The 26,004-nt window shown below is 40.2% G+C and overlaps 1 protein-coding gene across 3 annotated transcripts in view; it reads right to left on the reverse strand.

Moving 5' to 3' along the window:
- TRIQK (triple QxxK/R motif containing) overlaps positions 1 to 26,004 on the reverse strand; it is a 75,554-nt gene that overhangs the window by 14,172 nt on the left and 35,378 nt on the right. For all 3 annotated transcript variants that reach the window (XM_067536393.1, XM_067536386.1, XM_067536397.1), the window contains exon 3: positions 13,430 to 13,515. In XM_067536393.1, the coding sequence (XP_067392494.1) occupies positions 13,430 to 13,515 (86 nt within the window). The remainder of the gene's footprint in view (positions 1 to 13,429; positions 13,516 to 26,004) is intronic.

The raw sequence follows: 26,004 nt of genomic DNA on the forward strand, positions 1-26,004 counted from the left end.
GTATTTTAAAGAAACCTTATTGAGGGCACAGGAACAATCCATCCCGATGTGCAGAAAGAATAGCAAATATGGAAGGCGTCCAGCTTGGCTTAACAAAGAAGTCTTTGGTGAACTTAAACACAAAAAAGAAGCTTACAAGAAGTGGAAGCTTGGTCAGATGACTAGGGAAGATTATAAAAATACTGCTCGAACATGCAGGAATGAAATCAAGAAGGCCAAAGCACAATTAGTTGCAGCTAGCAAGGGACGTGAAGGGGAACAAGAAGGGTTTCTACAGGTATGTTACCAACAAGAGGAAGATTAGGGAAAGTGTGGGCCCCTTACAGAATGGGGGAAACAACCTAGTGATAGAGGATGTGTGGAGAGCTGAGGTACTCAATGCCTTTTTTGCCTCTGTCTTCACAGACAAGGTCAGCTCCCAGACTACTGCACTGGGCGGCACAGAATGGGAAGGAGGTGAACATCCCGTAGTGCTGATGGAACAGGTCCAAGACTACTTAGAAAGACTGGACATACACAAGTCCATGGAGCCAGATGCAATGCACCCGAGAGTGCTGAGGGAGTTAGCTGATGTGATTTCAGAGCCATTGGCTATTATCTTTGAAAGCTCGTGGCAACTGGGGGAGGTCCCTGATGACTGGAAAAAAGCAAATATAGTGCCCATCTTCAAGAAAGGGAGGAAAGAGGATCCGGTGAACTACAGACCCGTCAGCCTCACTTCAATCCCTGGAAAAATCATGGAGCAGGTCCTCAAGGAATCCATTTTAAGGCACTTGGAAGAGAGGAAGGTGATCAGGAACAGTCAACATGGATTCACAAAGGGAAAGTCATGCCTGACCAATCTGATTGCTTTCTATGAAGAGATGACTGACTCTGTGGATGTGGGGACGTGATATACCTTGACTTTAGCAAAGCTTTTGATACGGTCTCTCACAGTATTCTTATCAGCAAGTTAAAGAAGTATGGGTTGGATGAATGGATCTTTCTGTTCTATCCTTTGAACCCTACTTGGCCAGATAGCTAACACAGGTCCCCTTGAGTTGTAGGTGCTCCCAAATATTATTAGAGGGTGTATGCCATTGCTGGTTCCCATTTTTTAATCCCAGATTTGATCTGCAGTAAAACAGGACCTCTGCTTTGATCAGACTCAAACACCATCCATACATTTTACCTCACACTGACAGGCTCCAAGCAACCAACTGCTTCAGCTTCACTCTTTTCAGGATTCACTGGTGTAAAATGTATGGGTTCTTGTCTTGGACCCATTTTGACAGGTTGGCTTTACATCCCTAATCCTCTGTGACATTCGCTAATTCACTCTGGGTATGTCTACATGGCAAGCAGCAGCCTGTGCCAATGAGTCTCAGAGCCCAGGTCTCCAGCTGGAGCATCTACACACCTATTTTAGTGCTGTAGTGTAAGCTCTGCCAGATCAAGTCTACAGACTCGAGCTCTGAGACTTGCTGCCATGGGCTCCTGGCTTGCCATGTAGACATATCCTCCAGTGCCTCATCAGGTCCTGATTTGGGCATTGCCTTATTCCTCTTGATTGAACACCTGAACATCTCAACCTCAGTACTGTCTGCTACAGTGCCCCCGTCTCCATCCAAAGCTATCTGACTTCTCTGGTCAGTATTTCCATTGCCTTCTGCAGACTTAATTATATCACTGATCCTCTTGGGACCCAGACCCTTGGTACTACTACTTCATGCTTTTGCAGCTCATGGAACAGATCTAATTCACTTACTTATATGATGGCTTCAACGAGAATTTGCAGTTTTGCATTCTATAGCTGTACTCTGTACAGAGACAGTCCCCTCCTTTTGCTGGTGCTGCTGGTACAAAGAGCTTCCAGCACTCACCAATGCAGGAAATGTACACTCTTCAACTTCCTCTGAGGCTACATCTACTCTATGAGCGAGAGTGTGATTACCTTGTTCATATACACATACTCACCTGAACTAGCGCAAGTAGAAATAGCAGTGTAGCTGCAGTATCACAGGGAGTGTAGTGGAAGCATGGCTGAGCCATGCCAAACAAATACCCATTTGAATTTGAACAGCAATTATCAAAAGACAAAAACTAAACAGCAGAAAAATGTGTAAGTACATCAGAAGCAGGAAACCTGCCAAACAATCAGTGCGGTCATTGGACGATCAAGGTGCTAAACGAGCATTCAAGGAAGAGAAAGAGATTGCAGAGAAGCTAAAGGACTTCTTTGCATCCATCTTCATTGTAAAGAATGTGACAGAGATTACCACACCTGAGTCATTCTTTTTAGGTGACAAGTCTGAGGAACTGTCCCAGATTGCAACATCAGTAGGGGCAGTTTTGTAACAAATTGTTAAATTAAACAGTAATACATCACCAGGACCAGATGGTATTCACCCAAGAGTTCTTACAGAACTCAAATATGAAACTGCAGAACTACTAACTGTGGTATGTATCCTATCATTTAAATGAGCTTCTGTACCAAATGACTGGCAGATAACTAACGTGAAGCCAATTTTTAAAAAAGGCTGCAGAGGCAATCCTGGCAATTACAGGCCAGTAAGCCTAACTTCAGAACCAGGCAATTATAACAAAGAACAGAATTATCAGACACACAAATGAACTCAGTTTGTTGGGAAAGAGTCAACACTGCTTTTGTAAAGGGAAATCATGCCGCACCAATCTATTAGAATTCTTTGAGGGGATCAACAAGTATGTGGACAAGGGTGATCCAGTGAATATAGTGTGCTTAGACTTTCAGAAAGCCTTTGACAAGGTCCCTCACTAAAGGCTGTTAAGCAAAGTAAGCAGTCATGGGAGAAGAGGGAAGGTCCTCTCATGGATCAGTAACACGTTATAAGACAGGAAACAAAGGCTAGGAATAAATGGTCAGTTTTCAGAATGGAGACAGTTAAATAGCAGCGTACCCGAGAGATCTGTATTGGGATCAGTGCTGTTCAACATATTCATAAATGAACTGAAAAATGGGGTAAAGAGTGAGATAGCAAAATTTGAAGATGATACAAAATTGCTCAAGATAGCTAAATCCAAAGCAGTCTGTGAAGAGTTACAAAGAGATCTCACAAAACTGGGCAACAAAATAGCAGATGAAATTCAATGTTGATAAATGCAAAGTAATGCACATTGGAAAACATAATTCCAACTAGACATTCAAAATGATGGGGTCTAAATTAGCTGTTATCACTCAAGAAAGAGATCTTGGAGTCATTGTGGATTGTTCTCTGAAAACATCCGCTCAATGTGCAGCGGCAGTCAAAAAGCTACCAATGCTAGGAGCCATTAGGAAAGGGATAGATAAAAAAAGACAGTAAATATGATAATGTCACTTTATAAATCCATGGTATGTCCACCCCTTGAATATTTCATGCATTTCTGGTCACCTCATCTCAAAAAAGATATATTAGAATTGGAAAAGGTACAGAAAAGGGCAACAAAAATGATTAAGGGTATGGAACAGCTTCCATATGAGGAGAGAGATTAAAAAGACTGGGACTGTTCAGCTTGGAAAAGAGACAATTAAGAGGGGATATGACAGAGGTCTATAAAATCATGAATGGTGTGGAGAAAGTGAATAAGGTAATGCTATTTACCCCTTCCCAGAATACAAGAACTACGGGTTACCCAATTAAATTAATAGGCAGCAGGTTTAAAACAATAAAAGGAAATATTACTTCACACAACAAACGGTCCTCCTGTGGAACTCATTGCCAGGGGATGTTGTGAAGGCCAAAAGTATAACTGGGTCCATAACACAATTAGATAAATTTCTGGAAGATAGGTCCATCAGTGGCTATTAGCCAAGATGATCAGAGATGCAGCCCCGTGTTCTGGGTGTCCCTAAACCTCTGATTGCCCGAACCAGGGAGTGGATGACACGAGATGGATTACTTGATAACTGACCTGTTCTGTTCAGTCCCTCTGAAGCATCTGGTATTGGCCACTATTGGACAACAGGATACTAGGCTAGATAGATCATTGGTCTGACCCAGTCTGGCCATTCTTATGTTCACCAGTTTCAGCTGGGTTTGTACTCAGCACAGCCCAGCTGTACCTCTGCTGCTGCAGCTACTATTAATTATTACTATTACTACTGCTATTAATACTCTAATTCATACTCAATTTATACACTAATTAAATGAGATCTAGAGCAAGTACGTGTATATGAACAGAAGAATCAAACTCTTAGCTTGTAGTATAGATATAATCTCAGAGTTATGCCCATAGGTACAGCTCCTTCCCGCCTGGGAGGTGTTATACCATTTAGAGGCTGCCTGAAGATGTGCCATACACCCAGACCCAGCCAGATCAATGACTATGTTACAATATTTGATTTTTTTCTTTTAAAGGACAAAATACTGTACACTCATGTCACGCTGGCTGGATTGGGTGGGGAGCATTTATAGTATAGTATAGTATTTTTTGACATCAGTACGTCAAAATCATAATAATTCATGTAAGATATGCCATGTCAGGTACTGTTAAAAAGGCTATAATGTGCTAAGTAAGACGATAATGTTTATGTGCACGTGTTATATGTGTAATAGAAGTTATGAATATGTTTGAGATATCTGTATTTCAAATTGTCCTATCTGGGACACACCCCAGACAGGATGGCTGCAGAACAATAGCCTGCTTAATGGCTCATTAAGACATTCCCAGGTGCAAGGGGCCCAGGAGAAGCAGCCAGGGATATACCTGATGAGTCACCAGGACTTGCCCATGTGACTCTGGACTCCATTTTGGTTCCTGTAAAATTCCACAAGCAGCATGGCAGGGGCCAGAGGATATATAAGGCAGAAGCCTTGGAATCCATTTTGTCTTCAATCCTGTTTAGCTTCCAGTCACCTATCTACCTCTGGACTGAACTACATCTGCAACTGAAGCTGTAAAACAAAGGACTGAGGCCCATCCAGGTACTGGATGTGTACCAGAAGGACTATACAAGCCTGCAAACTCCACAATTCTTCTAAAAACCTGATGTATATGGACTTTCAAATCATTTTTATGTATCTGATTGCTTTATTCGTTTAACATTTCTCTTATGGTTTGTTTCTTTCTTTTTATAATAAACCTTTAGTTTTAGTTACTAAAGGATTGGCTGGCAGCGTGGTATTTTGGGTAAGATCCAAACTTATGCTGATCTGGTCCTGTGGCTGACCCTTTGGGGTCAGGAGGAACCTTTTTAGTAAAGAGCATAGAGTTTAAATAACTGGTCTCTTTACTGGACCTGGTGGCTGATTGGGAGCCAGAGACTGAAATGCAGTAAAGGGGACTGTGTGTATCTGTATACTGGCTTCTTGATACCAGTGTGGGGAATTAGAAGCACAGTTTGTGGCTGGTTGGGAAGTCTGACTTCAGTGTCACCCACCAGTGCTGTGAAAATCTGCTCTCGTTTTACAGCCTGCCCTGACCTTGGCATTTTCAGGTGGCTGCCCTAGGCACGGACGGGTCGCAACTCAAAAGAAGTACGGTCACTCTGGTTCAAATAACTTTTGATATTTATAAGTCCTTAGCTGCTGCTCTGACATTATCAACATGGATAAAATCGCTCATTGGGGAAATTAAAAAGTACTAAATGGCAATGACTGAAAGAAACTTTGTTACTTTAAATCCTGCATTAAAATGAAAAACAATCAAAGTATGACAAGCTAATTAGCATGCTGGCTCTGAGAGGTACAGCACCTTCAGGGGGTTGATTCCAAAAAGTTTCATGTTATTTCCAGGGGTTTTTTTCTTCCTCATTTTTTTCAAACAAACCTTGTAAACTCTTTGGGTGAAATGTACCCCTGCTGGAACTCTACTAACTTCCCTGGTTATGAGACGATGACTGTTTCACTGTTAATTTGTCCTCTCCTCTCCCTTCTCCTCACATTCTACCCTCTTCCTTTGTTTATATCCACTTATTGTCTCACCTTACATGTTTGGATTGCAAGCTCTTTGGGGGCAGGGACTGTCTATTATATGTCTGTATAGTGTCTAGTGTAATGGAATCCTATTCCTTGATAGGCATCTCTAGGCACTATTGCAGTACAACTTAATACATTAAATAATAATTACAACTGCAGTTATGCCAGGGATGGATTTGCCCTTATAATACTTCTGTTATCTATAAATTAGCAATTTTCAAGTGTCAATACATTTTAAAAAGGGCCGAATATTGCACCCCATGTTGAAGCCATTCTGAGTAAATAAAATCCTTGGAAAATATACCTAAGTATGTGTTTTTCACAGATTTAGCAACAAGGCTAGACACTTTCAGGATTATTTCTTATGTTGCCTCCAGACTCTTTTCTACCATTGCAATTATTTCATAATTTTGTATGTCAGCTACTTTTCAAAAACACATCACGGTCTTGATCTGACCCTCCCTGAAGTCAATGGCAAATCCCATTGATTTTAATAGTACAGGATCCAGGCCTGTATTCTTTAAAGAAAATAAAGTCCTACCCTTAGAAGCAACAGGGTTCATATGTCTTAATAGTTCACCAACAAAAAAGTTTGTTTATGCAGAGTTAAGTTTGTCTGGTGGTACCTCATGACCTTCCAGCATCTCAAGCTCAGCTACACTCAATCCTTGACTTTAGCAAAGCTTTTGACACAGTGTCCCACAGTATCCTTATCAGCACGTTAAAGAAGTATAGGTTGGATGAACAGACTACAAAATGGATAAAGAACTTGCTAGATCATCGGGACCAACGGGTACTGATCAATGGCTCCATGTCTAGCTGGCAGCCGGTAGCAAGCGGAGTGCCCCAGGGGTTGGTCCTGAGGCCAGTTTTGTTCAACATCTTCATTAATGATCTGGAGGATGGGGTAGATTGCACCCTCAGCAAGTTTGCAGATGACACTAAGCTAGATACCCTGGAAGGTAGGGATAGGATACAGAGTGGCCTACACAAATTGGAGGATTGGGCAAAACGAAATCTGATGAGCTTCAACAAGGACAAGTGCAGAATTCTCCACTTAGGACGGAAGAATCCCATGCACAGCTACAGACTGGGGACCGACGGGCTAGGCAGCAGTCTGCAGGAAAGGACCTGGGGGTAACAGTGGACAAGAAGCTGGATATGAGTCAGCAGTGTGCCCTGGTTGCCAAGAAGGCTAATAGCATATTGGGCTGCATTAGTAGGAGCATTGCCAGCAGATCGAGGGAAGTGATTATTCCCCTCTATTCGGCATTAGTGAGACCACATTTGGAGTATTGTGTCCAGTTTTGGGCCCCCCACTACAGAAAGGATGTGGACAAGTTGGAGAGAGTCCAGTGGAGGGCATCAAAAAAAATTAGGGGGATGGAGCACAAGACTTATGAGGAGAGGCTGAGGGAACTAGGTTTGTTTAGTCTGCAGAAGATGAGAATGAGGGGGGATTTGATAGCAGCCTTTAACTACCTGAAAGGAGTTCCAGGGAGGATGGAGCTAGGCTATTCTCAATGGTAGTAGATGACAGAACAAGGAGCAATGGTCTCAAGTTGCAGTGGGGGAGGTCTAGGTTGGATATTAGGAAAAAGTTTTTCACTAAGAGGGTGGTGAAGCACTGGAATAGGTTACCTAGGGAGGTGGTAGAATCTCCACCTTTAGAAGTTTTTAAGCTGCAGTTTGACAAAACCCTGGCTGGGATGATTTAGCTGAGGTTAGTCCTGCTTCGAGCAGGGGGTTGAACTAGATGACTTCCTGAGGACCCTTCCAACTCTAATATTCTAGGATTCTATTATTCTAATCCACTGAGATAATGCAAATTTAAGCCTTTCAAAACCAAGAAATACGCAGTTGAAGGACATGCCATCCCTGCAAGGCAACCTTAACTCTAACCCCTGCAGCTGGCAACAGCCACTGGGAATGGTTCAGTAAAGAAGATGCCATAAATAAGTAGACAGATTTCAACTACTTCATATCTCCAGAGTTATCCAGAAAAGAAGATGGAGCTATTTGGGACATGTGTTCAGAATGAAGCCAGAGCATTTGCCATCAGGCAACATGCCATCAGGCAGCTGAAGAACACATAAAAGGGGCTAAGAGGGAAAACTTACGTGCTTTAAAAATGCAGAGGACATACAAAGCAGCTCAGGACAGACAGGGATGACAGAGCTTTGTTTGTGCCCTAAGCGACGTTTGATGGCATGGGAAGGATTTCAGACTCAGATTTATCTGCATGAACTCCAATTGCATTCACTGTGCTAGATGTAACTGTATTGAATAGTGCTGAGTTTAGGTGGAGCAGATTGAAAGAACTGTCACTGTGATATGATGACAGGTGCACATGTACATTGAAATATCAAGTATGATTCACTTCAATGATGGTTCTGTAAGTTGTATCAGTAGCAGTTCACAGCGGGTCTTTTTGTCATGGGAATTGTCAGTAATTTGGTGAAGGGGCTGAGTGTGACATTTAGCAAGTCTGGGTGGTTTGTGTGGAGTAGGCTCAGTGTCCGAGTGTAGGCATCTCCCCTTTACTATGTCAGACCTGAGTATACTGGGGGTATCACTCAAACAAGGCAGAGTTAAGATTGCGTTGAACGAATGGCATGTTGCAGGGATTGCATGTATTTTAACTGTTTTCTTCCTAGTTTTCAAAGGTTTAAGTTTGTTTTGCTTAACTCTTCACTTCCTGCTTTTCAGAAGTTTAAGTGTAGCTGAATTTGATGTTCTGGAAGAGTGCGAGACACCATTGGGCAACCTTGGTTCTTCATTAACAATGTTTTCTCAGTGTATTTCCTAATTTTTTTAACAGAAAAAGATGTTGTAGGAGACAGTGTTAAGTTAAGGAGGTATAGTTATTACATGAAATGCAGGTGGAACTGAAGACAGATTAAAGATACCAGACGGTATGTATGGTGAGGTCCTTCCTATTCCTATGCACTTCATTATAGTTGAATGGTGATAATGGCCATGCTATGACATTTTTTCTAAGTATGGAAGTGCTGACAGCATAGGGAGAGAAAACAGATATTTTCACAATATTTTGAAATAATTATTCCATGTAGTTTACAGTAACTGTAAGCACATGAGAGGAGGCTGGTGTGTGCCTCTTCTTCTCACCTTCTCCTTACCCCATCATCCCTCATAGCATACAGCTCTCCCACAGCATATAGCTCGCTCACCAGCATTTGCAGGTTCTCCTCTACTCCCCGTTCCTGTATCTGCAGCTACAGCTTACTGTTAGCAGGCTCAGAGAGGTGAAATGGCCCATTCATCTCAATGAGACGTCCCCAACTGAACGAGAACACACCATAAAGATGAACGAAGCCTGAAAAAGAGTTCAGAGAGGTAAGAGCTGCTCCATTCATTTCAATGGGTCTTCTCATCCCTTGGCACTTGTGGGTCTGTAAGAAAGTCTGTTCTTGGCTCCTCACCCTGGTCTCAGCACTGTCATTGGTGCATGCTCTGGTCATGTCAGTTCTCAACTCTCAACTATGATCTTAGTGTTGTGTACTGTACCATGCACTGAACATATCCATTCCCCTCCTCATCAAAACCTCTGTATTGTATGCCTTTTCTATGCACTGAGCATATCTGTTATCAGCCCCCAACTATGATCTACTACAAAGAAGGGCAACAAAAATGATTAAGGGTACGCAACAGCTTCCGTATGAGGAGAGATTAAAAAGATGAGGACTTTGCAGCTTGGAAAAGACGACGACTAAGGAGGGGGATACGATAGAGGTCTATAAAATCATGAAAGGTGTGGAGAAAGTGAATAAGGAAGTGTTATTTACTCCTTTACAACACATGAAACAGGGGTCATCCAATGAAATGAATAAGGAGCAGGTTTAAAATGAATTAAAGAAAGTACTTCTTCACACAACACACAGTCAATCTATGGAGCTTGTTGCCAGAGGATGCCAAAACTATAAATGGGTTAAAAAAAGAATGATATAAGTTCCTGAAGGATAGGTCCATCAGTGGCTATTAGCCAAGATGGTCAGGAATGCAACCCAATGCTCTAGGTGTCCCTAGCCTCTGACTATCAAAAGCTAGGAGTGGATGACAGGAGATGGATCATTTGATGACTGCCTGTTCTGTTAATTCCCACTGAAGCACCTGGCACTGGCCATTGTCAGAAGACAGGATACTGGGCTAGATGGACCATTGGTTGGACCTAGTATGGCCATTCTTATGTTCTTAATGCTGTGTCATGCTCTGAATATGCCCATTCTATTCCTCACCCAGCCTCCATATTGTATACCTGTGTCATGCACGGAACATTCTTGTTCCCATCCTAGTCTCAGTACTGTGGAGTCATATTTTGAAAGGGGGACAGAAATAGTGGTGGTATGCAGAAGGGGATATTTGAGGGGGAAAGCTGAGGCGCTTCCCAAATTCCTCACTCCATGCTCTGATCACCATACTCTCCTTCCCACACTCTCCTGCACTGCTCTGACCTCCCTTTTTCCCTAGTAGCAACAGCAACCAGTGAAGGATGAGCCTTCAGCCCCCCTCCACTGCTGGAGGCAGCATGGGGAAGGAGGGAAGTTTTGGGTTTCTTCCCCTGATTAGGGGATAGTGGAGGGAAGGAAAGCCCCTGAGTAACCTCCATTAGAGAAGCAATGGGAAGAATTATAGGAGATGAGGATATTTGTGGAGGATGAGGTGGAAGGGCACAGGTGACTCCATCTCCCTTTCCCTCTCAAGTTTATCAATGTTGCCCAACTTCCCCTCCCCCTTGATTCTGCTCTGTCAGCACTTCTGAGCAGCCAAAAAGTAAAGGTTCATTTGAGGATGATCCTTTTTCTGAGATCCCTCAGTGAATAAACTACATTTTTGGAAATCCAGTTCTGCATCAAAACTCTAGTCACTGAATTGGGTTTTCAAAAGAATAGCCACAGTATTTGGCTGATCATTTATACTAATAAAGGTCATTGTCTAGGGGTGTGCTACACAGCTCTAAGGGGCAAACATTGGCAAAGGGGCAAAGCCACCATCCTGCATCCTTCCAATCTCCATACCCCCTGCACTGCTCCCACACATCCCCACTTTTCCCTTTGTTATTCTGACTTCCCTATATTCCCTAGCTCTGTACCAAAAGAAGTATTAGAAGCTGAAAATGTTATGAGCATCTGATGTTAAGTGAGAGCTTTGTATGAGGAACCCTTAACCAAATGACTGAGCTACTTGCTTTCCTTTTGAGCTCACTTAGTTCCATTCTATGGAAGCAGGTGAAGACTATGAGTCATGAGTACATTACTCTAACCACTTACTATCATTCATCTTCTCTTTATTTAATGAATATTAATTTCCTTGATAATATCTTTAAAGTAAAATCAGAGTCTGAATGTGGATTTTAGAGCATATCTCATTAAAATATTACTCTTAAACCAGAAATTTTGGTCTCAGGGCAAAACTTTCCTGCAGAATGCAGTCAGAGACCAAGGGCACACACAACACACATTATCTAAAAGCCGCCAATGGTAGGGCTCAAATTCACATTGCATGGGTGCAGCTCAGGTTCAATCACCACAGCACTTCTGTGACAACAGACAGTGTGCCAACCTTCTGGCTTCAACACAGCCCTTGCCTTGCTGCAAATGAGTATTTCACTCTTTTAGGCACATCAGTTTGGCATGCACTGAACTTAATAATTTTTTCTATATTGCTTACCCAAAGGGGCAGTGGTCCCATGAACTAGCTAAAATAAATCCTCAGCGACTTCGATCAATTTGGGGAGGACCAAAGCCAGAGTTTGAACCCCAGTTGCAAAAATAGTTAGATGAACCAGGTGATTTTGTAAACTGCTGGTTTTTCGGACGGAGGGGGGGAGGCCCTCTTGCTCAAATTACTGCAAATTTAGATCACTAACACTCCCCACAGCACCCCATGAGGCACAGCAAAGTTAAAGACAATCTAACTAATCTGCATATTTTTGAGAATTTACAGTGATCAACCCTTATATGGCAACACTCAACCTTAACTTCAGCAGAGCTGGTGGCTCTGCTAGACGACAGTACGTTAAGGAAGTATGCTGAAATATGTTGCTACATAATATTCTTATTTTCCTCAGTCACTAACATTTGTACTTAAGATTCTCTATATCTTTATTCTCAATTTTGTGTCCTTTTAAAGTAAGAATTATGTAATATGATATAGTTTCTGAGAACACAGGTACACAATATTCTCACTTGTAAAAGATATTTAGCAAAATCTCCAAAATACCCATTGAATACCCATTGAACTGGGAGATGAATCTATAATGAAAATGACCAGTTAGAACATCACTTTCAAAAGGTCACCTCACGGAACTAAAAAAAATAAGAGTAAAATTTAATAAGAAGGGAAAAAACACAGAACTCAAAAGGTTAGTAATCTATCTTTTAAACAAAAAGGGCAATCTACTTTTTCTCATTAAAAACTGACACACAGCACTAACTGAGGAGATTATGTTGTGAAAACATACTGCATCGCACGGCAATGCTTGATCGAGATCAGCAATCAGGAGCAAAAAGAAAGTACTGTTTCGTGATTATAATAGCAAATTCTGGAAGACTACCAAATACATCATCTGGCAGCTCAACAGCTGTTACAGCTTGGTAGTAATACCTTGGCATTTGCTATAAGCTATAACGTGAAAAAATTGCTTTCTCATCTGCCAGAAACAAGAATATGTTCTCTTTTTAACATTTCTAAGTTTTTTTCAATAGAACAGTAGATTTTTTAACAATTTTTATTCGGCATGTGTCTCAGTATGGCTGCCAAGTTAATTTCGTATTATTTTATTTTGATTCAGAAGTAAACTTTGTGGAAAAATATTGGATGCAACTTAAATAAATGACATGTGCTTAGCTAAATTCCATCATAATATCATGTTAAGTAGTACAGAATATTTGTCCTTCACGTTAGTATTTATTGCCATGACTATTTAGTTATAATTATACTTCAGACACACTTCAAAATAGGAAGTTTCCAAGCAGTTTGAAGTTGAATACCCTCCTTGCTATTTTGTTGGTAGTGATGGCAATCATTTTCCATGCTGGAGTCGAAGTGAATGGATGTAGCCACATAATATATTATGCTTATGAATGATGAGATTATACCAATATTTGTTTTTAAACAACTCCTGGATATAACGTAGTAGAGGAAGGCAGGAAGGCAGCTATTTTGCATAACTATATAAAATCATTAAAGCTTTTTTTTTTATACAATACTTGTCTAAAAAATCCTGTTTCTAAACATAATATTTCACTGGCACTGTTAAATAAAAGCATGCTTCATATCAAGGATGTGGAACACTTACAGTCCTTTAGAGCTTCAGTTATTCCAGTTATTTGAAGGTTAAGTAAAAGCAATCCCTCATAAATATTTTAGATTCTGGCATTCCACTTAGGTCTTGAAGTGTCAAACAATATCTCTCAAAAATCAATATTCACACAATACATCTCTGGGGAAAAGAAACTCAACATGGTGTAAGCTATCAAATAGATATCTACCTTTATGCCTAGTGCAGTTTTCTTGGCCTCTGCTTTTAATCTTGTTGCTCTTAACACTGGCCTGTTTTTCTTGTAATCTTGTTTTCCTAAGATAAAAAAGAGAGTTCATGTAAATGATGCACTGAAAATAAGGTACACCCACAATTATTTTAGCTTCTGTGGCAGATCTAAAAATTTTAACAGTTCAGTGATAGAAAGAAAGAGTTGTGCCACAAGAATGGGACCAATAGCAGGGTCAAAACAAATAACAACAACCAAAAAATCCTAAGAAAACCAGTAGTTAACAAATCAATTGAGAGCCTGGTAGTCCAGTGAGCTAACAAAATACAAATTATGGTAGCCCTCCAATGGTACGTTATTTACTTAGTTAAAATGGCAACTGTTGAGTAGCCATCAGACAGCTCAAATGTACGAGAGATTGCTTCCACAGGACCTCCACCCCTGCCACCAGTCTATTCACCATCTATTAATATCCAATGGCGAGATCCCCTTTTTGGCACACATATATAAGCGCTCCTTCCCCAAACAGCCCCACCTTAGGGATTAAATATTGTGAAGACCCTCTGCACTTGGACAAAAGTCATGCATAAAGGATATGAATAATTATGATGCATCTGATGCCAAAAGGAAAGGCACAGCACCAGAATGTATTGTCAGAGGAAAGCTAAGAGATCCTCTTAGGGGAAGGAAGGAAAAGAGAGTGAGGGAATGAAAATCTGTATCTTAAACTCCAACAAATTCATCCAGTCAATGTGTCATAAAGAAATATTTTCTACCATTAGAGTATAGGGCCACTGGGGCTTTATACTGTAAGAGATGCTGACCTCCTAAAATAGGAGGGCACCACAGAGCAGAAGAATAATCATTTTCTAAAGCAATCAGAGAAACAACCCAAAGATTACCTCATGAGAAGAGGGGAAACAGAACCAGCAGAGCTTTCTCCCCTCAAAATATTATAATAGCACTGTTTGCTTTGCAATGGTTAAGGAGCTGTCAGAATTTCCATTATAAATTGCAGGAATTTATAACTCATAAAAATTCACTCCAGGGTGAAATTTGGCACAGAACTATCCCAGCTTGGAATATTTTATTTTTTGAGCCAATTTTCAATAAAGTGATGCAGCTGTTCTAAAACTTACTTGTGAACAAACTATGGAAATGGATCCATTTGGGATTTTTTAAGCACTAAAAATATCTTCAACTGAAAAAAAAAAAAAAAGATAATTGAGAAGTGCTAGCTCCAGTTTCAGCTCTCATGACTCAAATTCTCTGTCATTCCTTCCATGGTAAACAAAGCAGAACAACCAACAGAATGACTTACATCCAAATATCTGCTCTTCCAGTGATGCAAGAAAATTAGGTAATGAGAAATATGCAGCTTTGAAAGAGCACAGGAACCAGAAATAACTGATGTCAACAACTGAAATCCCCCCATTTATTAATATTCACCCTGAAGGGTAAACTGTAAATCTGACCGATGTTGGTGTAAATATTTCACGTGGGGTGTGTACTCTCTTTGATTAAAGTTCATTTGTTAGGGTCAAATCTACTATTAGAAGGAGAAAGTCTATTGTCGCTTGTAACAAGGTGGCCATATACTGCGTGCTCCTTGAGGCCAGGGGTTGCTTCTCAGGCACCCTTCTCCTTTTGGTCTCTCCTTAAGAACTATACACAGGCTTTCACACAGGCTAACAACACTGTGTGCTTGGGGATAGTTTAACAATAAAAACAAACATCAGGGTCCCAAAATAAAGTCCATCACCACACAACAGTCCATAATTAGCTCTGGTGTCTTCTCTCACAGCCAGAGCTCTTCTTCTGTTCCAACTGTTTTCACAGCCTGTCCACCCAGCTCTGCCTGGCTGGAGCTCAGTCTCCTGGCACTGGCCTCTAGGCCCCCAAACTTCTAGGTCCAAACTCAACTCAGGTTTTCCCATAGAAGCCTCCTGCTCCATTGGTCTCAGGGTATCCCTGCAAGAGCCCTTCATACTCCCTCCCATCTCTCTACACTTTCTTGAACTTTCCAAAACCACTGCAATCTACTGCTACTTCCAGACTATAGGGCAATTACCCTAATCTTTCCCAGGTTTGTCTCACTCTGTAATGAGGAGCCACAGCCCACCAGCCTTTAAAGGTTGTGCCACCCTGCTGCATTGCTCTTTTCATCAGTTTCAAGCACACTGGTACTATTTATTCCAGTAATGTGGTTATTGCTGAGGTTGGATTACAGTTACATAGAGAATACTTCCAGATTTATATTAAAGTAGATATGAACTAAAATAATCTATATAACAAATATTTTAATAATGACTCTACAGCTACTAATTCTCCAAAACAATGCACCTGTCATTAATTTACCACTCCTTGCTGAATGTGACATCCAAAAGAAAAAACACATGCTGGAGAAGAGTCTTGAGTCCACCAAGTGCAAAAGCTTTTAAAGGGCATCTGTTCAGTTTTTTACAATTGAAACCAGATTCTACAACTGTACTACAAAACCTTTTAAATATATGAGCTTTCTAAGGCTATTGGAAATACATCTACACTACAGGTCTGTTATGAACTACGAAATGCAAAGTCCCTGGCATATAAAACTGATAGTTATTACCTGTAACACCTTGCACAGATAAATAATGTAAGTTCCTTATGTTCTTTGAGCCTACAAATTCAATAGGTTGGAATATGCATTTACACGCTTCTAATTCCTTCCTATTTCATCTTGCTAATAGTGCAAGCTCTCTCTGTATATATATATCAGTCATCATCAACCTAAGCGGTTTCTTCTTCCCAGGAAGTGACAGTTAAAGCCTGTTAAGATGGACTCATCGGACAAAGCCCCATTTGTCTCTTACCCAGTGTCTATTTGACTGACACTGAGTTTCTGAGGGAGCACAGGCAGAGAAGCAGCAGAGGATGGCACTCGAATACTTCCAGACTAAATCTGACTTTGTGCATTGTTTAAGCAAAACCCTCTTCTCTTCCACCTCTTCTCGACTATCCTCTGTAGAGTGAGAGAATTCCTGGTCCTCCATAGTTACCAAAAAGGACTAAGACATATTGCAGTAGCGGGCATAATAAAGGGAGGAGGTTACAGGTCAGAAAGTTCTCTGGTTTCTGTTTTTAAGGCATGGCTTTTTGTGTCTGTCTTCACGCTGCATGGAGTCAAAGAGAGTGCATCCCTCTCCTTAAAGCACTAGTAAGGGAAAGAAAAGAGGACCTTGCCGCTAGACTTTCAGAATGGTGAGTTGTTAAGGAAAGTGGAAAATCAGGAAGGAGACCCGAGAAAGCCACAGCAAGAAAGCGTTAAAGACATGCACAGCACCGGAACCCAGAACACAAATGACTGCTAGAGAAGTTTGGTTATGGCAACTCGCTGTGACCTTGTTGGATCCAGAGTTCTGAGTGATTCTGGACAGCTTCTGGTTTACCAGAGAACGCATAAGAATACCAGATAAATGCCCTGATATTGATAAGCATATCAGCAGCAGCTCACCCAATGTGCTCTACCCTTCATTGATGAGGGAAAGAAAGAATGCACGTAAGTGAAAGAGGCTTTTGATGCCCATTTCATAGACAGACAGAATATAAGACAGGGCCAAATTTAATAGGAGATGCCAGGAACAAGGGGAAATAATGGATGTTTTTATTACCACAGTTCATAGTCTTGCTGGACACTGTAAATATGGAACATTAAAAGAATAGCTAATAAGAAACAGGATACTTGTTGGCATAAGAGCTGCCAATTTATCAGCACAGCTTCAATTAGCCCCAGATATCACAAAAGCACAAGCAATAGCAAAAATGAAAATGAAAGAAACAAAGAAACATGACTTACATACTAGCAGCATAGGAGAGACTGCATCACATAATACCAACACAAAAAAGAGAAAAGACACAAATGTGAAAAGTGCAGTAGGATGAAATTTACAACGTAAGAAGAGTGCACAACTCGAAAGTGAGAAATCAAACAACTCAAAGAGCGAAGGTTGGAAAAGCTTTAGAAGATGTGGCAAGCACTCACAGCTGGCAACAACATCTAGCAAAAGAGGCAGAATGTAGGAGATGCCACAAAATGTGACAATTTGCAATAGCACACAGGTCACTAAGAGTAATGTAAACAATCCAAGGAGGAGTGTTATTGTAAGATGTCAATTAATCTATATTTCTAGGGACTATATTCTCATTAGAAGAGATTACACCTTGGTGTACAAATGTGAATGTAAAAGGTTGAAACCCTAAATTTAACAATGATACTGGAGCAACAGTCACTGCAATGCCAAAAAGAGATAATGAGTCCCAGAATGGAGATGTATGAAGACCAAATAAGATTCTATATGGGGCTAATAACATTACCTTGGATGTTTGTGGACAGTTCCTTGGGAAACTAGAGAAAGGACAGAAACAAATATATGTGATACAAAGACTAACAACTCCTCTCTAGGGTTGCAGCAATATAAGGACTACAACTACTAGAGAAACTGGATTGCAATAATGGCAAAAAGCAAACTATTCAGGAAGTGTATCCTCACATCTTCACTGAGTTAGGAAGCTGTCATGGGAGTACAAAATAAAATTGGTGCCATCAGCAACTCAGTTTTGCTCTCAAAGATCCATGCCACACTTCTTTACTCTTGGCTGGGGAAAGTCAAAGAATAATAAAAGAGAATGTAAGACATGGGGGTTATTTCCCAGATAAAAGAAACCACAGGCTGAAGCCCAATGGCAAAATTCACATTTGTGTGAATCTTATACAACTTGCAGAGATAGACATAAGCTTCCTGCAGCTGACCAGACATTAACTCAGCTATCAGAAGCCAAACTATTATCAATATTAGATGCTACAGCAGATTTCTGTCAAATCCTCCTTGCTGAAGAATCTATACGATTAACTACCTACATCTCCATGCTTGGGAAGTACTGTTTCAGTCAACTGCCATTTGGCATATTTTCAGCACCAGAACATCTCCAAAAAAGAATCTCTCAGACGACATTGAGTTTGCCTGGCATCTTTTAGTATGTAGCAGAGACAAAAATGAAGATGAGTGCAGTTTTGAGATGCTTACAACAAGCTGGCCTCATTCTGAATAAGAAACGTTAATTTGGAAAGGAGCAGATAAAAATGTGTAGGACACATAATTAGCAAACAGGGAATTCAGCTGGATTCAGAAAAACTGAAGGCATTATATCCATACCCAAACCCCACAAGATGGTACTGCTGTAAGAAGATACCCGGGCATAACAAATCATTTTGGGAAATTCTTGCCAAATTTAGCCTGTCCAACAAAACCCTTACGAGATCTCTTTAATGGTCACAATATAAAGATATTGAGGATCACAGAACAAAACATTTAATAAAATGCAAGATCTACTGATATATACATCTTTTTCAGCACAATACTTTGTAAATTACACAACAGTAATAGCAGACAAATTTTCATATGGGTTAGAAGCAGCACTCAGCCAAAAGCAGCCAAAAGTAGACAAGACACTTGTTGCATTTATATCAAGAAGCCTCACACAAACCGAGAAGTGGAACATTCAAGTGAAAAAGAAAGCTCTAGTAGTTGCTTAGATCTGTGAATGGCTCAGTGCCTATCTGTTTAGCTTGGATTTTAACACAGAAACAGAATATGAGGCCTTAGTGGCGTTATTGGGTTCAAAACCACAGGATGGCCTAACCAGGATTCAAAGAGTTCAGATATGTATGATGGAATTGTCCTTCAACACTGAACACATATTGGAGACAGCACTCAGAGCTGCAGATACTCCACCTAGAACCCTGATTACGCAGCCCCCAACAGATGAAGAAAAGGTTTTAATGAAGATGTCAGAGCCTACGCTGACCTTTTATATGAACACATATAAAGCACTGCTAGCATATCAGTCAACACTGCTTGCACCTGGACTATCTCCTGAAGCACTTCTGATGGGAAGATGACTAGGGACACATTTACCTGTGGCACTGATACATCTTAAACCTAAGTGGCCTGACCTGAACAAAACCTCAAAGTTCAGCACAAAAGCATTACCTGTCCTCTTCACATCTTGCTTCTTGGTCAGCCCACAATTCTCTTCTTTTGTTAGTTCAGCAGCTATAGTAGCCACTTTTATTAAGTTGCATGTCACTATAAATTTTGCTTTGAGAATTTTTATGTGCAGAAGCTGAGAACTCTCAGCTACTCTCAGCAAATACTCTGCTACTATTTGCAAATTTAGACATTGGTAAAGGATAAGGGCAAAGTTTTTCATTCCTGCCGGGAAACAGTTTCACAGTGAAAAATGCCAAAGTTCATCCTCCAGAACAAATGCTAGGTTTTCACATAACACACAACATGTGCTTGATTCTCCTCTCACATAAATAGTATTAAAATACATTGATTTCATTGAAATTAGTGAGATTTATACCACTATTAGTAAGTGGGAATAAAGCCTCATACATCTTTTTATTTAAATAATTTTAACAACAAATTAGAGAGGACCTGACCCAGAATTTTGTGTATTTTTTTTTTCAAATTAATCTGTTGTGTTTCATGCCACAACAAGATGGTTAGTACAAAACCTAAATTAAACATTAAGGATGAATTGGACAAGTTCTTTTCTTTAGGCATCAGAAATATTTTGTCACTAAATCACTATTTCGCTGGCATGAATACCACCATATTTCTGTAGTTGTTGCAAATATTGTATTGTGTTGTGATTGACAGTGTATTGCACTGAGAACAATATTTGAGGAAACGGACTATACACAAGAGTGCACAACTTAAAATACAACTTGGCCAAACAACAAATTAGCTTCATTTGGGGTGAGGGGACACTAATATTTACTCTTTCAAATAAGCTCATATTTTAACAATAGTTTATTACCAGGACTGAATAACAGACTAAAGAGTATCTAACTGCTTTTCAATTCATCGGGCTTAACCAGAAATAGGGCTGCATCTTTGCCCTTTGTTGATACTGATGTCCACGCTCATTATCATATGAATATCTTGTTATTGTTTTATAAATGTTCACGTTTCAGAAGCTCCCTGCTTCCTTTTCCCTCAGTAGATTTTACAATATCCACCCTCATTATCATCATGTGGCAGTGCTGCTCTTCGTCTGCATTTTCTTCTTTAAAAATTAATGCACTGCTATTTTCTGAATACTGTACTGCATAAGCTGCTTATGAGTACATTATGCTATCAAGCAAGCACATACAGAAAAGCTTCCTAAACTGTAATTCTTTCAATGAAAATACAGCTGGTTCTGCTTCAAAGGCACTTCTTTTCACCTGCAAATGGACTTGCTCCTACACTTATTCCTCAATTCATTGTCTTTTATTTGTGTCTGCAAATCTTTAATTGCCTTTAATTAGAAAAAAGTAAATTCAGTGCTTTAATCTTGCAAATACATTCAATCATAATTCCGTCTGGGATGAATACCAAGTTCTATTCATTGACTGATATTTACAACAAAAGGTATATAAATTCATTGTCCGTTTATATAGACCACACCAATTAAGCCACAATGGAAAACCAAATAGATAAGAGTCAAAATATTTGAAATGAGAAATGTGCAATCTAAATTTAATTACTCAGATGAATTATTTGAAGATGAGTTATTTACAGTATGCCAAAAAAACTGACAGATAGTAAAAGTTGCTAATCAACATTATAGATTTAAAATCCCTCTCAATACTTTCAGTCCAATTTGTAACCATAAATAAACTGATGTCCTGAATCTTTTTATGCTGGTATTACAATCATAATCAAAACTGTAATAACATTTATTCTACACTGTAGTGATCCATTTCAGATGTAAAAATTAGTTAAGTTACAGTGTAACTAAAGTGCAAATATTAGTCATTTAAGTACCATAAGTAATGGCAATCTATGTTTTATCACATATATCAGGTTTAAAAATATATAGGTGGCCAATTAAAAACACTAACAAATCTATGGCAGACTTTGGTAATCCTTACTCTCATGTTGAAAATACTTACATAACTAATTCAGTTGAAGTCAATGGTACCAATAGTGCAAAGTCTCACCAGTATAAATAGGGTTTCCACTGTCTGGTTCCAAATGGATATATTCGCCACCCCTAACCCCTGCTCCATCTCAAGGCAGGTGTATGGAGAGGCAGGAGAGTGAAGAATGTTTTATTTGGACTGGCACGAGAAAGACAATCCCTAGAATCCTGAAAAAGAAGGGAGAGGGCTCAGTCTCTCCAGAGCCCTTCCCCTACTACTCCCCTGACCCAGAATGCACATGGAGAATGAGTGGGGTGCAGTAACAAGGGAGGAAGAGAGTTTTCCCCCACTTATGGTGACTGTTGGTCAGGCTGGGGAGGGAGAGGGAAAAGTCCTTTATTCCACCACTTTGGTGTAATGTAAAGTCCGCCCACCCAGGTGTGCAGCTACCCTACTGTATTTGCTGCCCTGCTCTCCCTATCCTATAACTGAAGCAGAGTTTGAACTATGTCTCCAAGATGCTGTGGGTTTGACTGATCACCAGTTGTGTGGATCAGTAAGGAATTTTTCCCTTGCGGCAAGATTGGCAAGGTGTCCAATGGGTTTTTTCAACTTCCTCGCAGCATCCTGGAGAACACCCTGCTGGCAGCCCCTCCAGCTGTGTAACAGCAAGGCTTCTCCTTGGGCGCTTCTGCTAATCTTAACGGTTAGCAGTGTGAGGGGAAGAGGTGTCTCTCTGGCAAATAGGTACTAAGCCATTTACCATTTATTCAATAAGCAATCCAACCTAATGCCAATCTGGTATGATATGTACATTTTAAACAATGCATAGATGAAATGCCAAGGTACAACACATACTGTTACTAATTTAAACTGACTAGGAGTAACAATTTATTTAGAATATTAATGGAATCTGGAAAAAGAAAAAATCCCAGGGTAATTAAGGGCCCAATCCCAGCTGCCATGCAAATTAAAGGTACAAAACCCCTAATTACTTTGATAGGAATAGGATTTGGTCTTAAAGCATTTAGCCTGCTTTTTGCCCTCTCAACACCCTACTAACATCTTCAGTGATCTTACCCCTCCTCCCCCTCAAACCAGAAGAGAGATATGCTTTAATACAGTTTCAAAACATAAAATTGCTGTGATTAGAGATGTTTTTGGAGAACAGAAACATTCTGATACGTATTGTACATACTCAAGAGAGTATGTATGTGCTCAAAAAAAGCATGAAAACCCCCCACAGCCTCTCTCTTTTTTATTCAAGTTTAATGGAAGCTCAAATCACTGACCATTTTTCAATCGTGAGAGATGGAGCAGCTTGACACTAATAATACATTTGCAAAGGACACATCATCATTTAACACAACATTAAGTGCTCAGGGACAACTTTTTTACAGTAGACACAATGTGCTCAGAGCTCAGGGTTGACATATCATTACATTTAATGCTACAAAGATAATCCAACCAGTTGTTCATGAAAGCTAAATTAATTTTAGAGCAACTACATTTCAGCTTTAAGCCAACAAGAAGGATGCATTAAAGTGAGTAAGTTTCTCTTGTACTATCTACAACTTTTTTTTTAAATATAAGGTTTCTTTAAGTATAACCCAATCATCCCATCCAAATATTTCAGCCCTCTTCTGATTCCAACTCAGAAGTCTTGCGACACATTTTAAATATAATTTTAAGATGGAATTAAAAATACCTGCAAACAGCCGACCCTTTGCAGAACTTGCAAAGGGCTTCTATGCTATAGAAAGCAGTATTTTGCAAAAAGGAACATGTTTAAAATCTCTGCATTTATGCATACTATACTAGATAATAAAAAGATATTTCAACTATTTAATTTCTTTCTTGCACTCATTCATTTTAAGCAACATTTTTAAAATATCCATAGAAGCAATTTACAAAGGACTTTTAGAAAATGGAATACAAATAATTTAAAAACAAATACTAAACAATGAGACCACAATTTAAAATCAACTAAGTTAACAGTGATATGATTTTAATTATATTTCCAAAACCCGTAGAATGTGCAGAATGAATTGTATAAAATAAATAAATGATATAAAGAACAATGCTCACACAAATGTTGATCTATATTAGGCACAGTGTTCAAATAATATGATTTTCCATATAATCGTATATTTCAGAGTTTCTCTCCTAACGCAAGTCTAATGGTCACAATAGTTTCTAGTTTGTGGGTATTATAAAGATGGCAGTTATCCATTAGTAGGAGTTTCCTGAACATGCACTATTACAATTCTTGATTTAACCTTTCCAATGATCATTTTAACATTTTATATTAAAATGAACAAAGACAATGTTAAGACTCTTAAAAAGAAATTAATACAATTAATTTGAACCAGGCCACTTCATGCGTGTATTGCCCCTCTCCCTGCCCCATTTATACATTGCTAGGGAAAACTAGAAGCATTTCTACTACCATGTTAATAAACAGGTTTCATAGTAAGTTCTAGAATTGTGGACAAAGCAAAACAAAATCACTACTGTTTAGGAGCCTGTGTACAGTACTGATAATTATCATAATTTACAAGCCAGAGTTATACCAAATAATTGGTCAGACTGTTTTGGGGACAAAAGAAATTATAGTAACTAGTTTCTTAACATTAAGTATTGTGGGATCATTATGCTGTACAGAGGCAGCACATTATTGAGTAGACGGGATAGATGCACAGGCCAAAAAGCACACCTGCAGCCTTTGACAGGACTGGCCTGATTCTGACTTTGCTTAAACCAATTTTACTAATTCTGTTGACTTCAAATAGAGTGACAGACATGATTTTAGTCTAGAGTAAGTGAAAACAGAATCAAGCTCAAAGCCCCTAGGGGAAGATAGACACAGTACGCGAGTCAACAGGTTTACAACTGTACAAGTGTATGAAATGTTCTCTGCAGCACAGAGGAGACAAACTTTTTTGATTATGAGCTATTTGAAGATACATGTACAATTTATTTAAAATTGTAGCAGAAAGCCAAGCAAGAGGGGCTCTAGGGAATGTTCTACGTATAAGCTTTACAGTAAAGCAGAGAGAGACCAGTTATTACTATTATGATCATCTAGTTGTATTATAGTAGCCGCTTGAGGCTGGGCTGGCCTTAGGAGTGGGCCAGCCAGGTGACAGCACAGAACATCATGCCTGGGGGGTGTTGTGCAGCAGCAGAGGTGCACACTGGCAGTTGGCAGGGAAGTGCTGCAAACTCGCAGAGGCAATACATGTGGGTGTACATGCCCAGATTTCTCCCAGCTTCCTTCCAGCAGAGGAAGATGAGGAGCGAGGACACACAGATACTGCTCGCTCCCCCACTGTTCCTCTGCTCCTCTCTAGGAGGCTGTTAGGGGGTGAGCCAGGAGCAACACCAAGTGCTCGATGCATCCAGCTCACTTTCCCAATGTGGGCAGTAATGCGAGGCAAGCATCAGGAGCTGCTGCTCTCCTGCGCTTCCCTTACTCAGTCCAGATAGGGAAAGCTCACTCCCCACCTTGCAGCCCCCTAAGGGTGTGCACAGCAGCAGTGTTTGAGGGGGGCAGCACACAGCAGCGTCAGCTGCTCCATGCTAGGGATGTAAAGGTTAACTGTTTTGTTTAAATGATAATCAGCTGTTTAAACATTTTAAACAGCTGATTACCATTTAAAATGTGGGGTGGAGGGAAGCAGCAGCCGGGCAGCTCTCGCTGGCGGGAAAGCACAGAGCCCAGCGTGGGGGTGGGGTAACCGCACCTGGGCTTGGCTCCCAGTGAGCAGGGGAGGCGTGAGACCCAGCGCCGGGGGGTGAGCTGCAGCTGGGCTCAGCTCCCTGCGGGGAGGCAGTAATCATATGCTAAAAAGCATGTGGCCACATCTTCACATCCCCATCTAAATTACATTAAACAATGTAATACTGGGCTGTTAAGAAGGTTCTACTGTACTAACAATACCAACCACCACCAGATAAAGAAACAAATCCTAAGATGTTTAAAGAAAACTTTGTTTGATAGCATTCTGTCCAGCAATGAATCAACAGTGTGGTTGTGAAATCTACACTTTGTTTTTTTCTTTATGGTACCCACTTCTCTGTTGTTTACCTGAATGATTTCTGTCTGGTTCTTTGATTGTTTCTGTCTGTTGCATAACTAATTGTGCAATATTTAAATCAACTAAGGTTGTGGGAGATGATTGGTTAAAGAACTGTTTTGTAATGGGCTAGGATTGCAGTAGTTCAGTTTAAAATGAGTGGTTAAGGTATAGCTAAGCTGGACCCAAGTTTTAACTATATAAACTGAGGTCCAAAAGGAAGTTCTTTGGAACCTAACTCTAGGACACAGCTCAAGATCAGAGGTGCCAAATCTCAACACCCTGCCAACCATATCATGCAGCTGGAGTCCCCAGATGATCTAATCCTGAATGGCCAATGGGAGAAGTTTATCTACCTTATTGGGAGTGGTGAGTATTGTATGTTTACCGTGTGTATTCTGTTTTGGTAATTGTTAATAAATAGAGAATAAGGATATTACTGTGTAATGCTCCTTCACTGGTAAAAGGTCCTGCAAGCCCACGGAAGATTATTTCAGAAGCTTTACGAATTGGGAAAGAGTGGTACTTCAATTAACCAGGTT

Source organism: Emydura macquarii, unplaced genomic scaffold, assembly GCF_026122565.2.
Source record: "Emydura macquarii macquarii isolate MOO-44397 ecotype Brisbane River unplaced genomic scaffold, CSIRO-AGI_Emac_v2 contig_383, whole genome shotgun sequence".
Lineage (NCBI taxonomy): Eukaryota > Metazoa > Chordata > Testudines > Chelidae > Emydura > Emydura macquarii.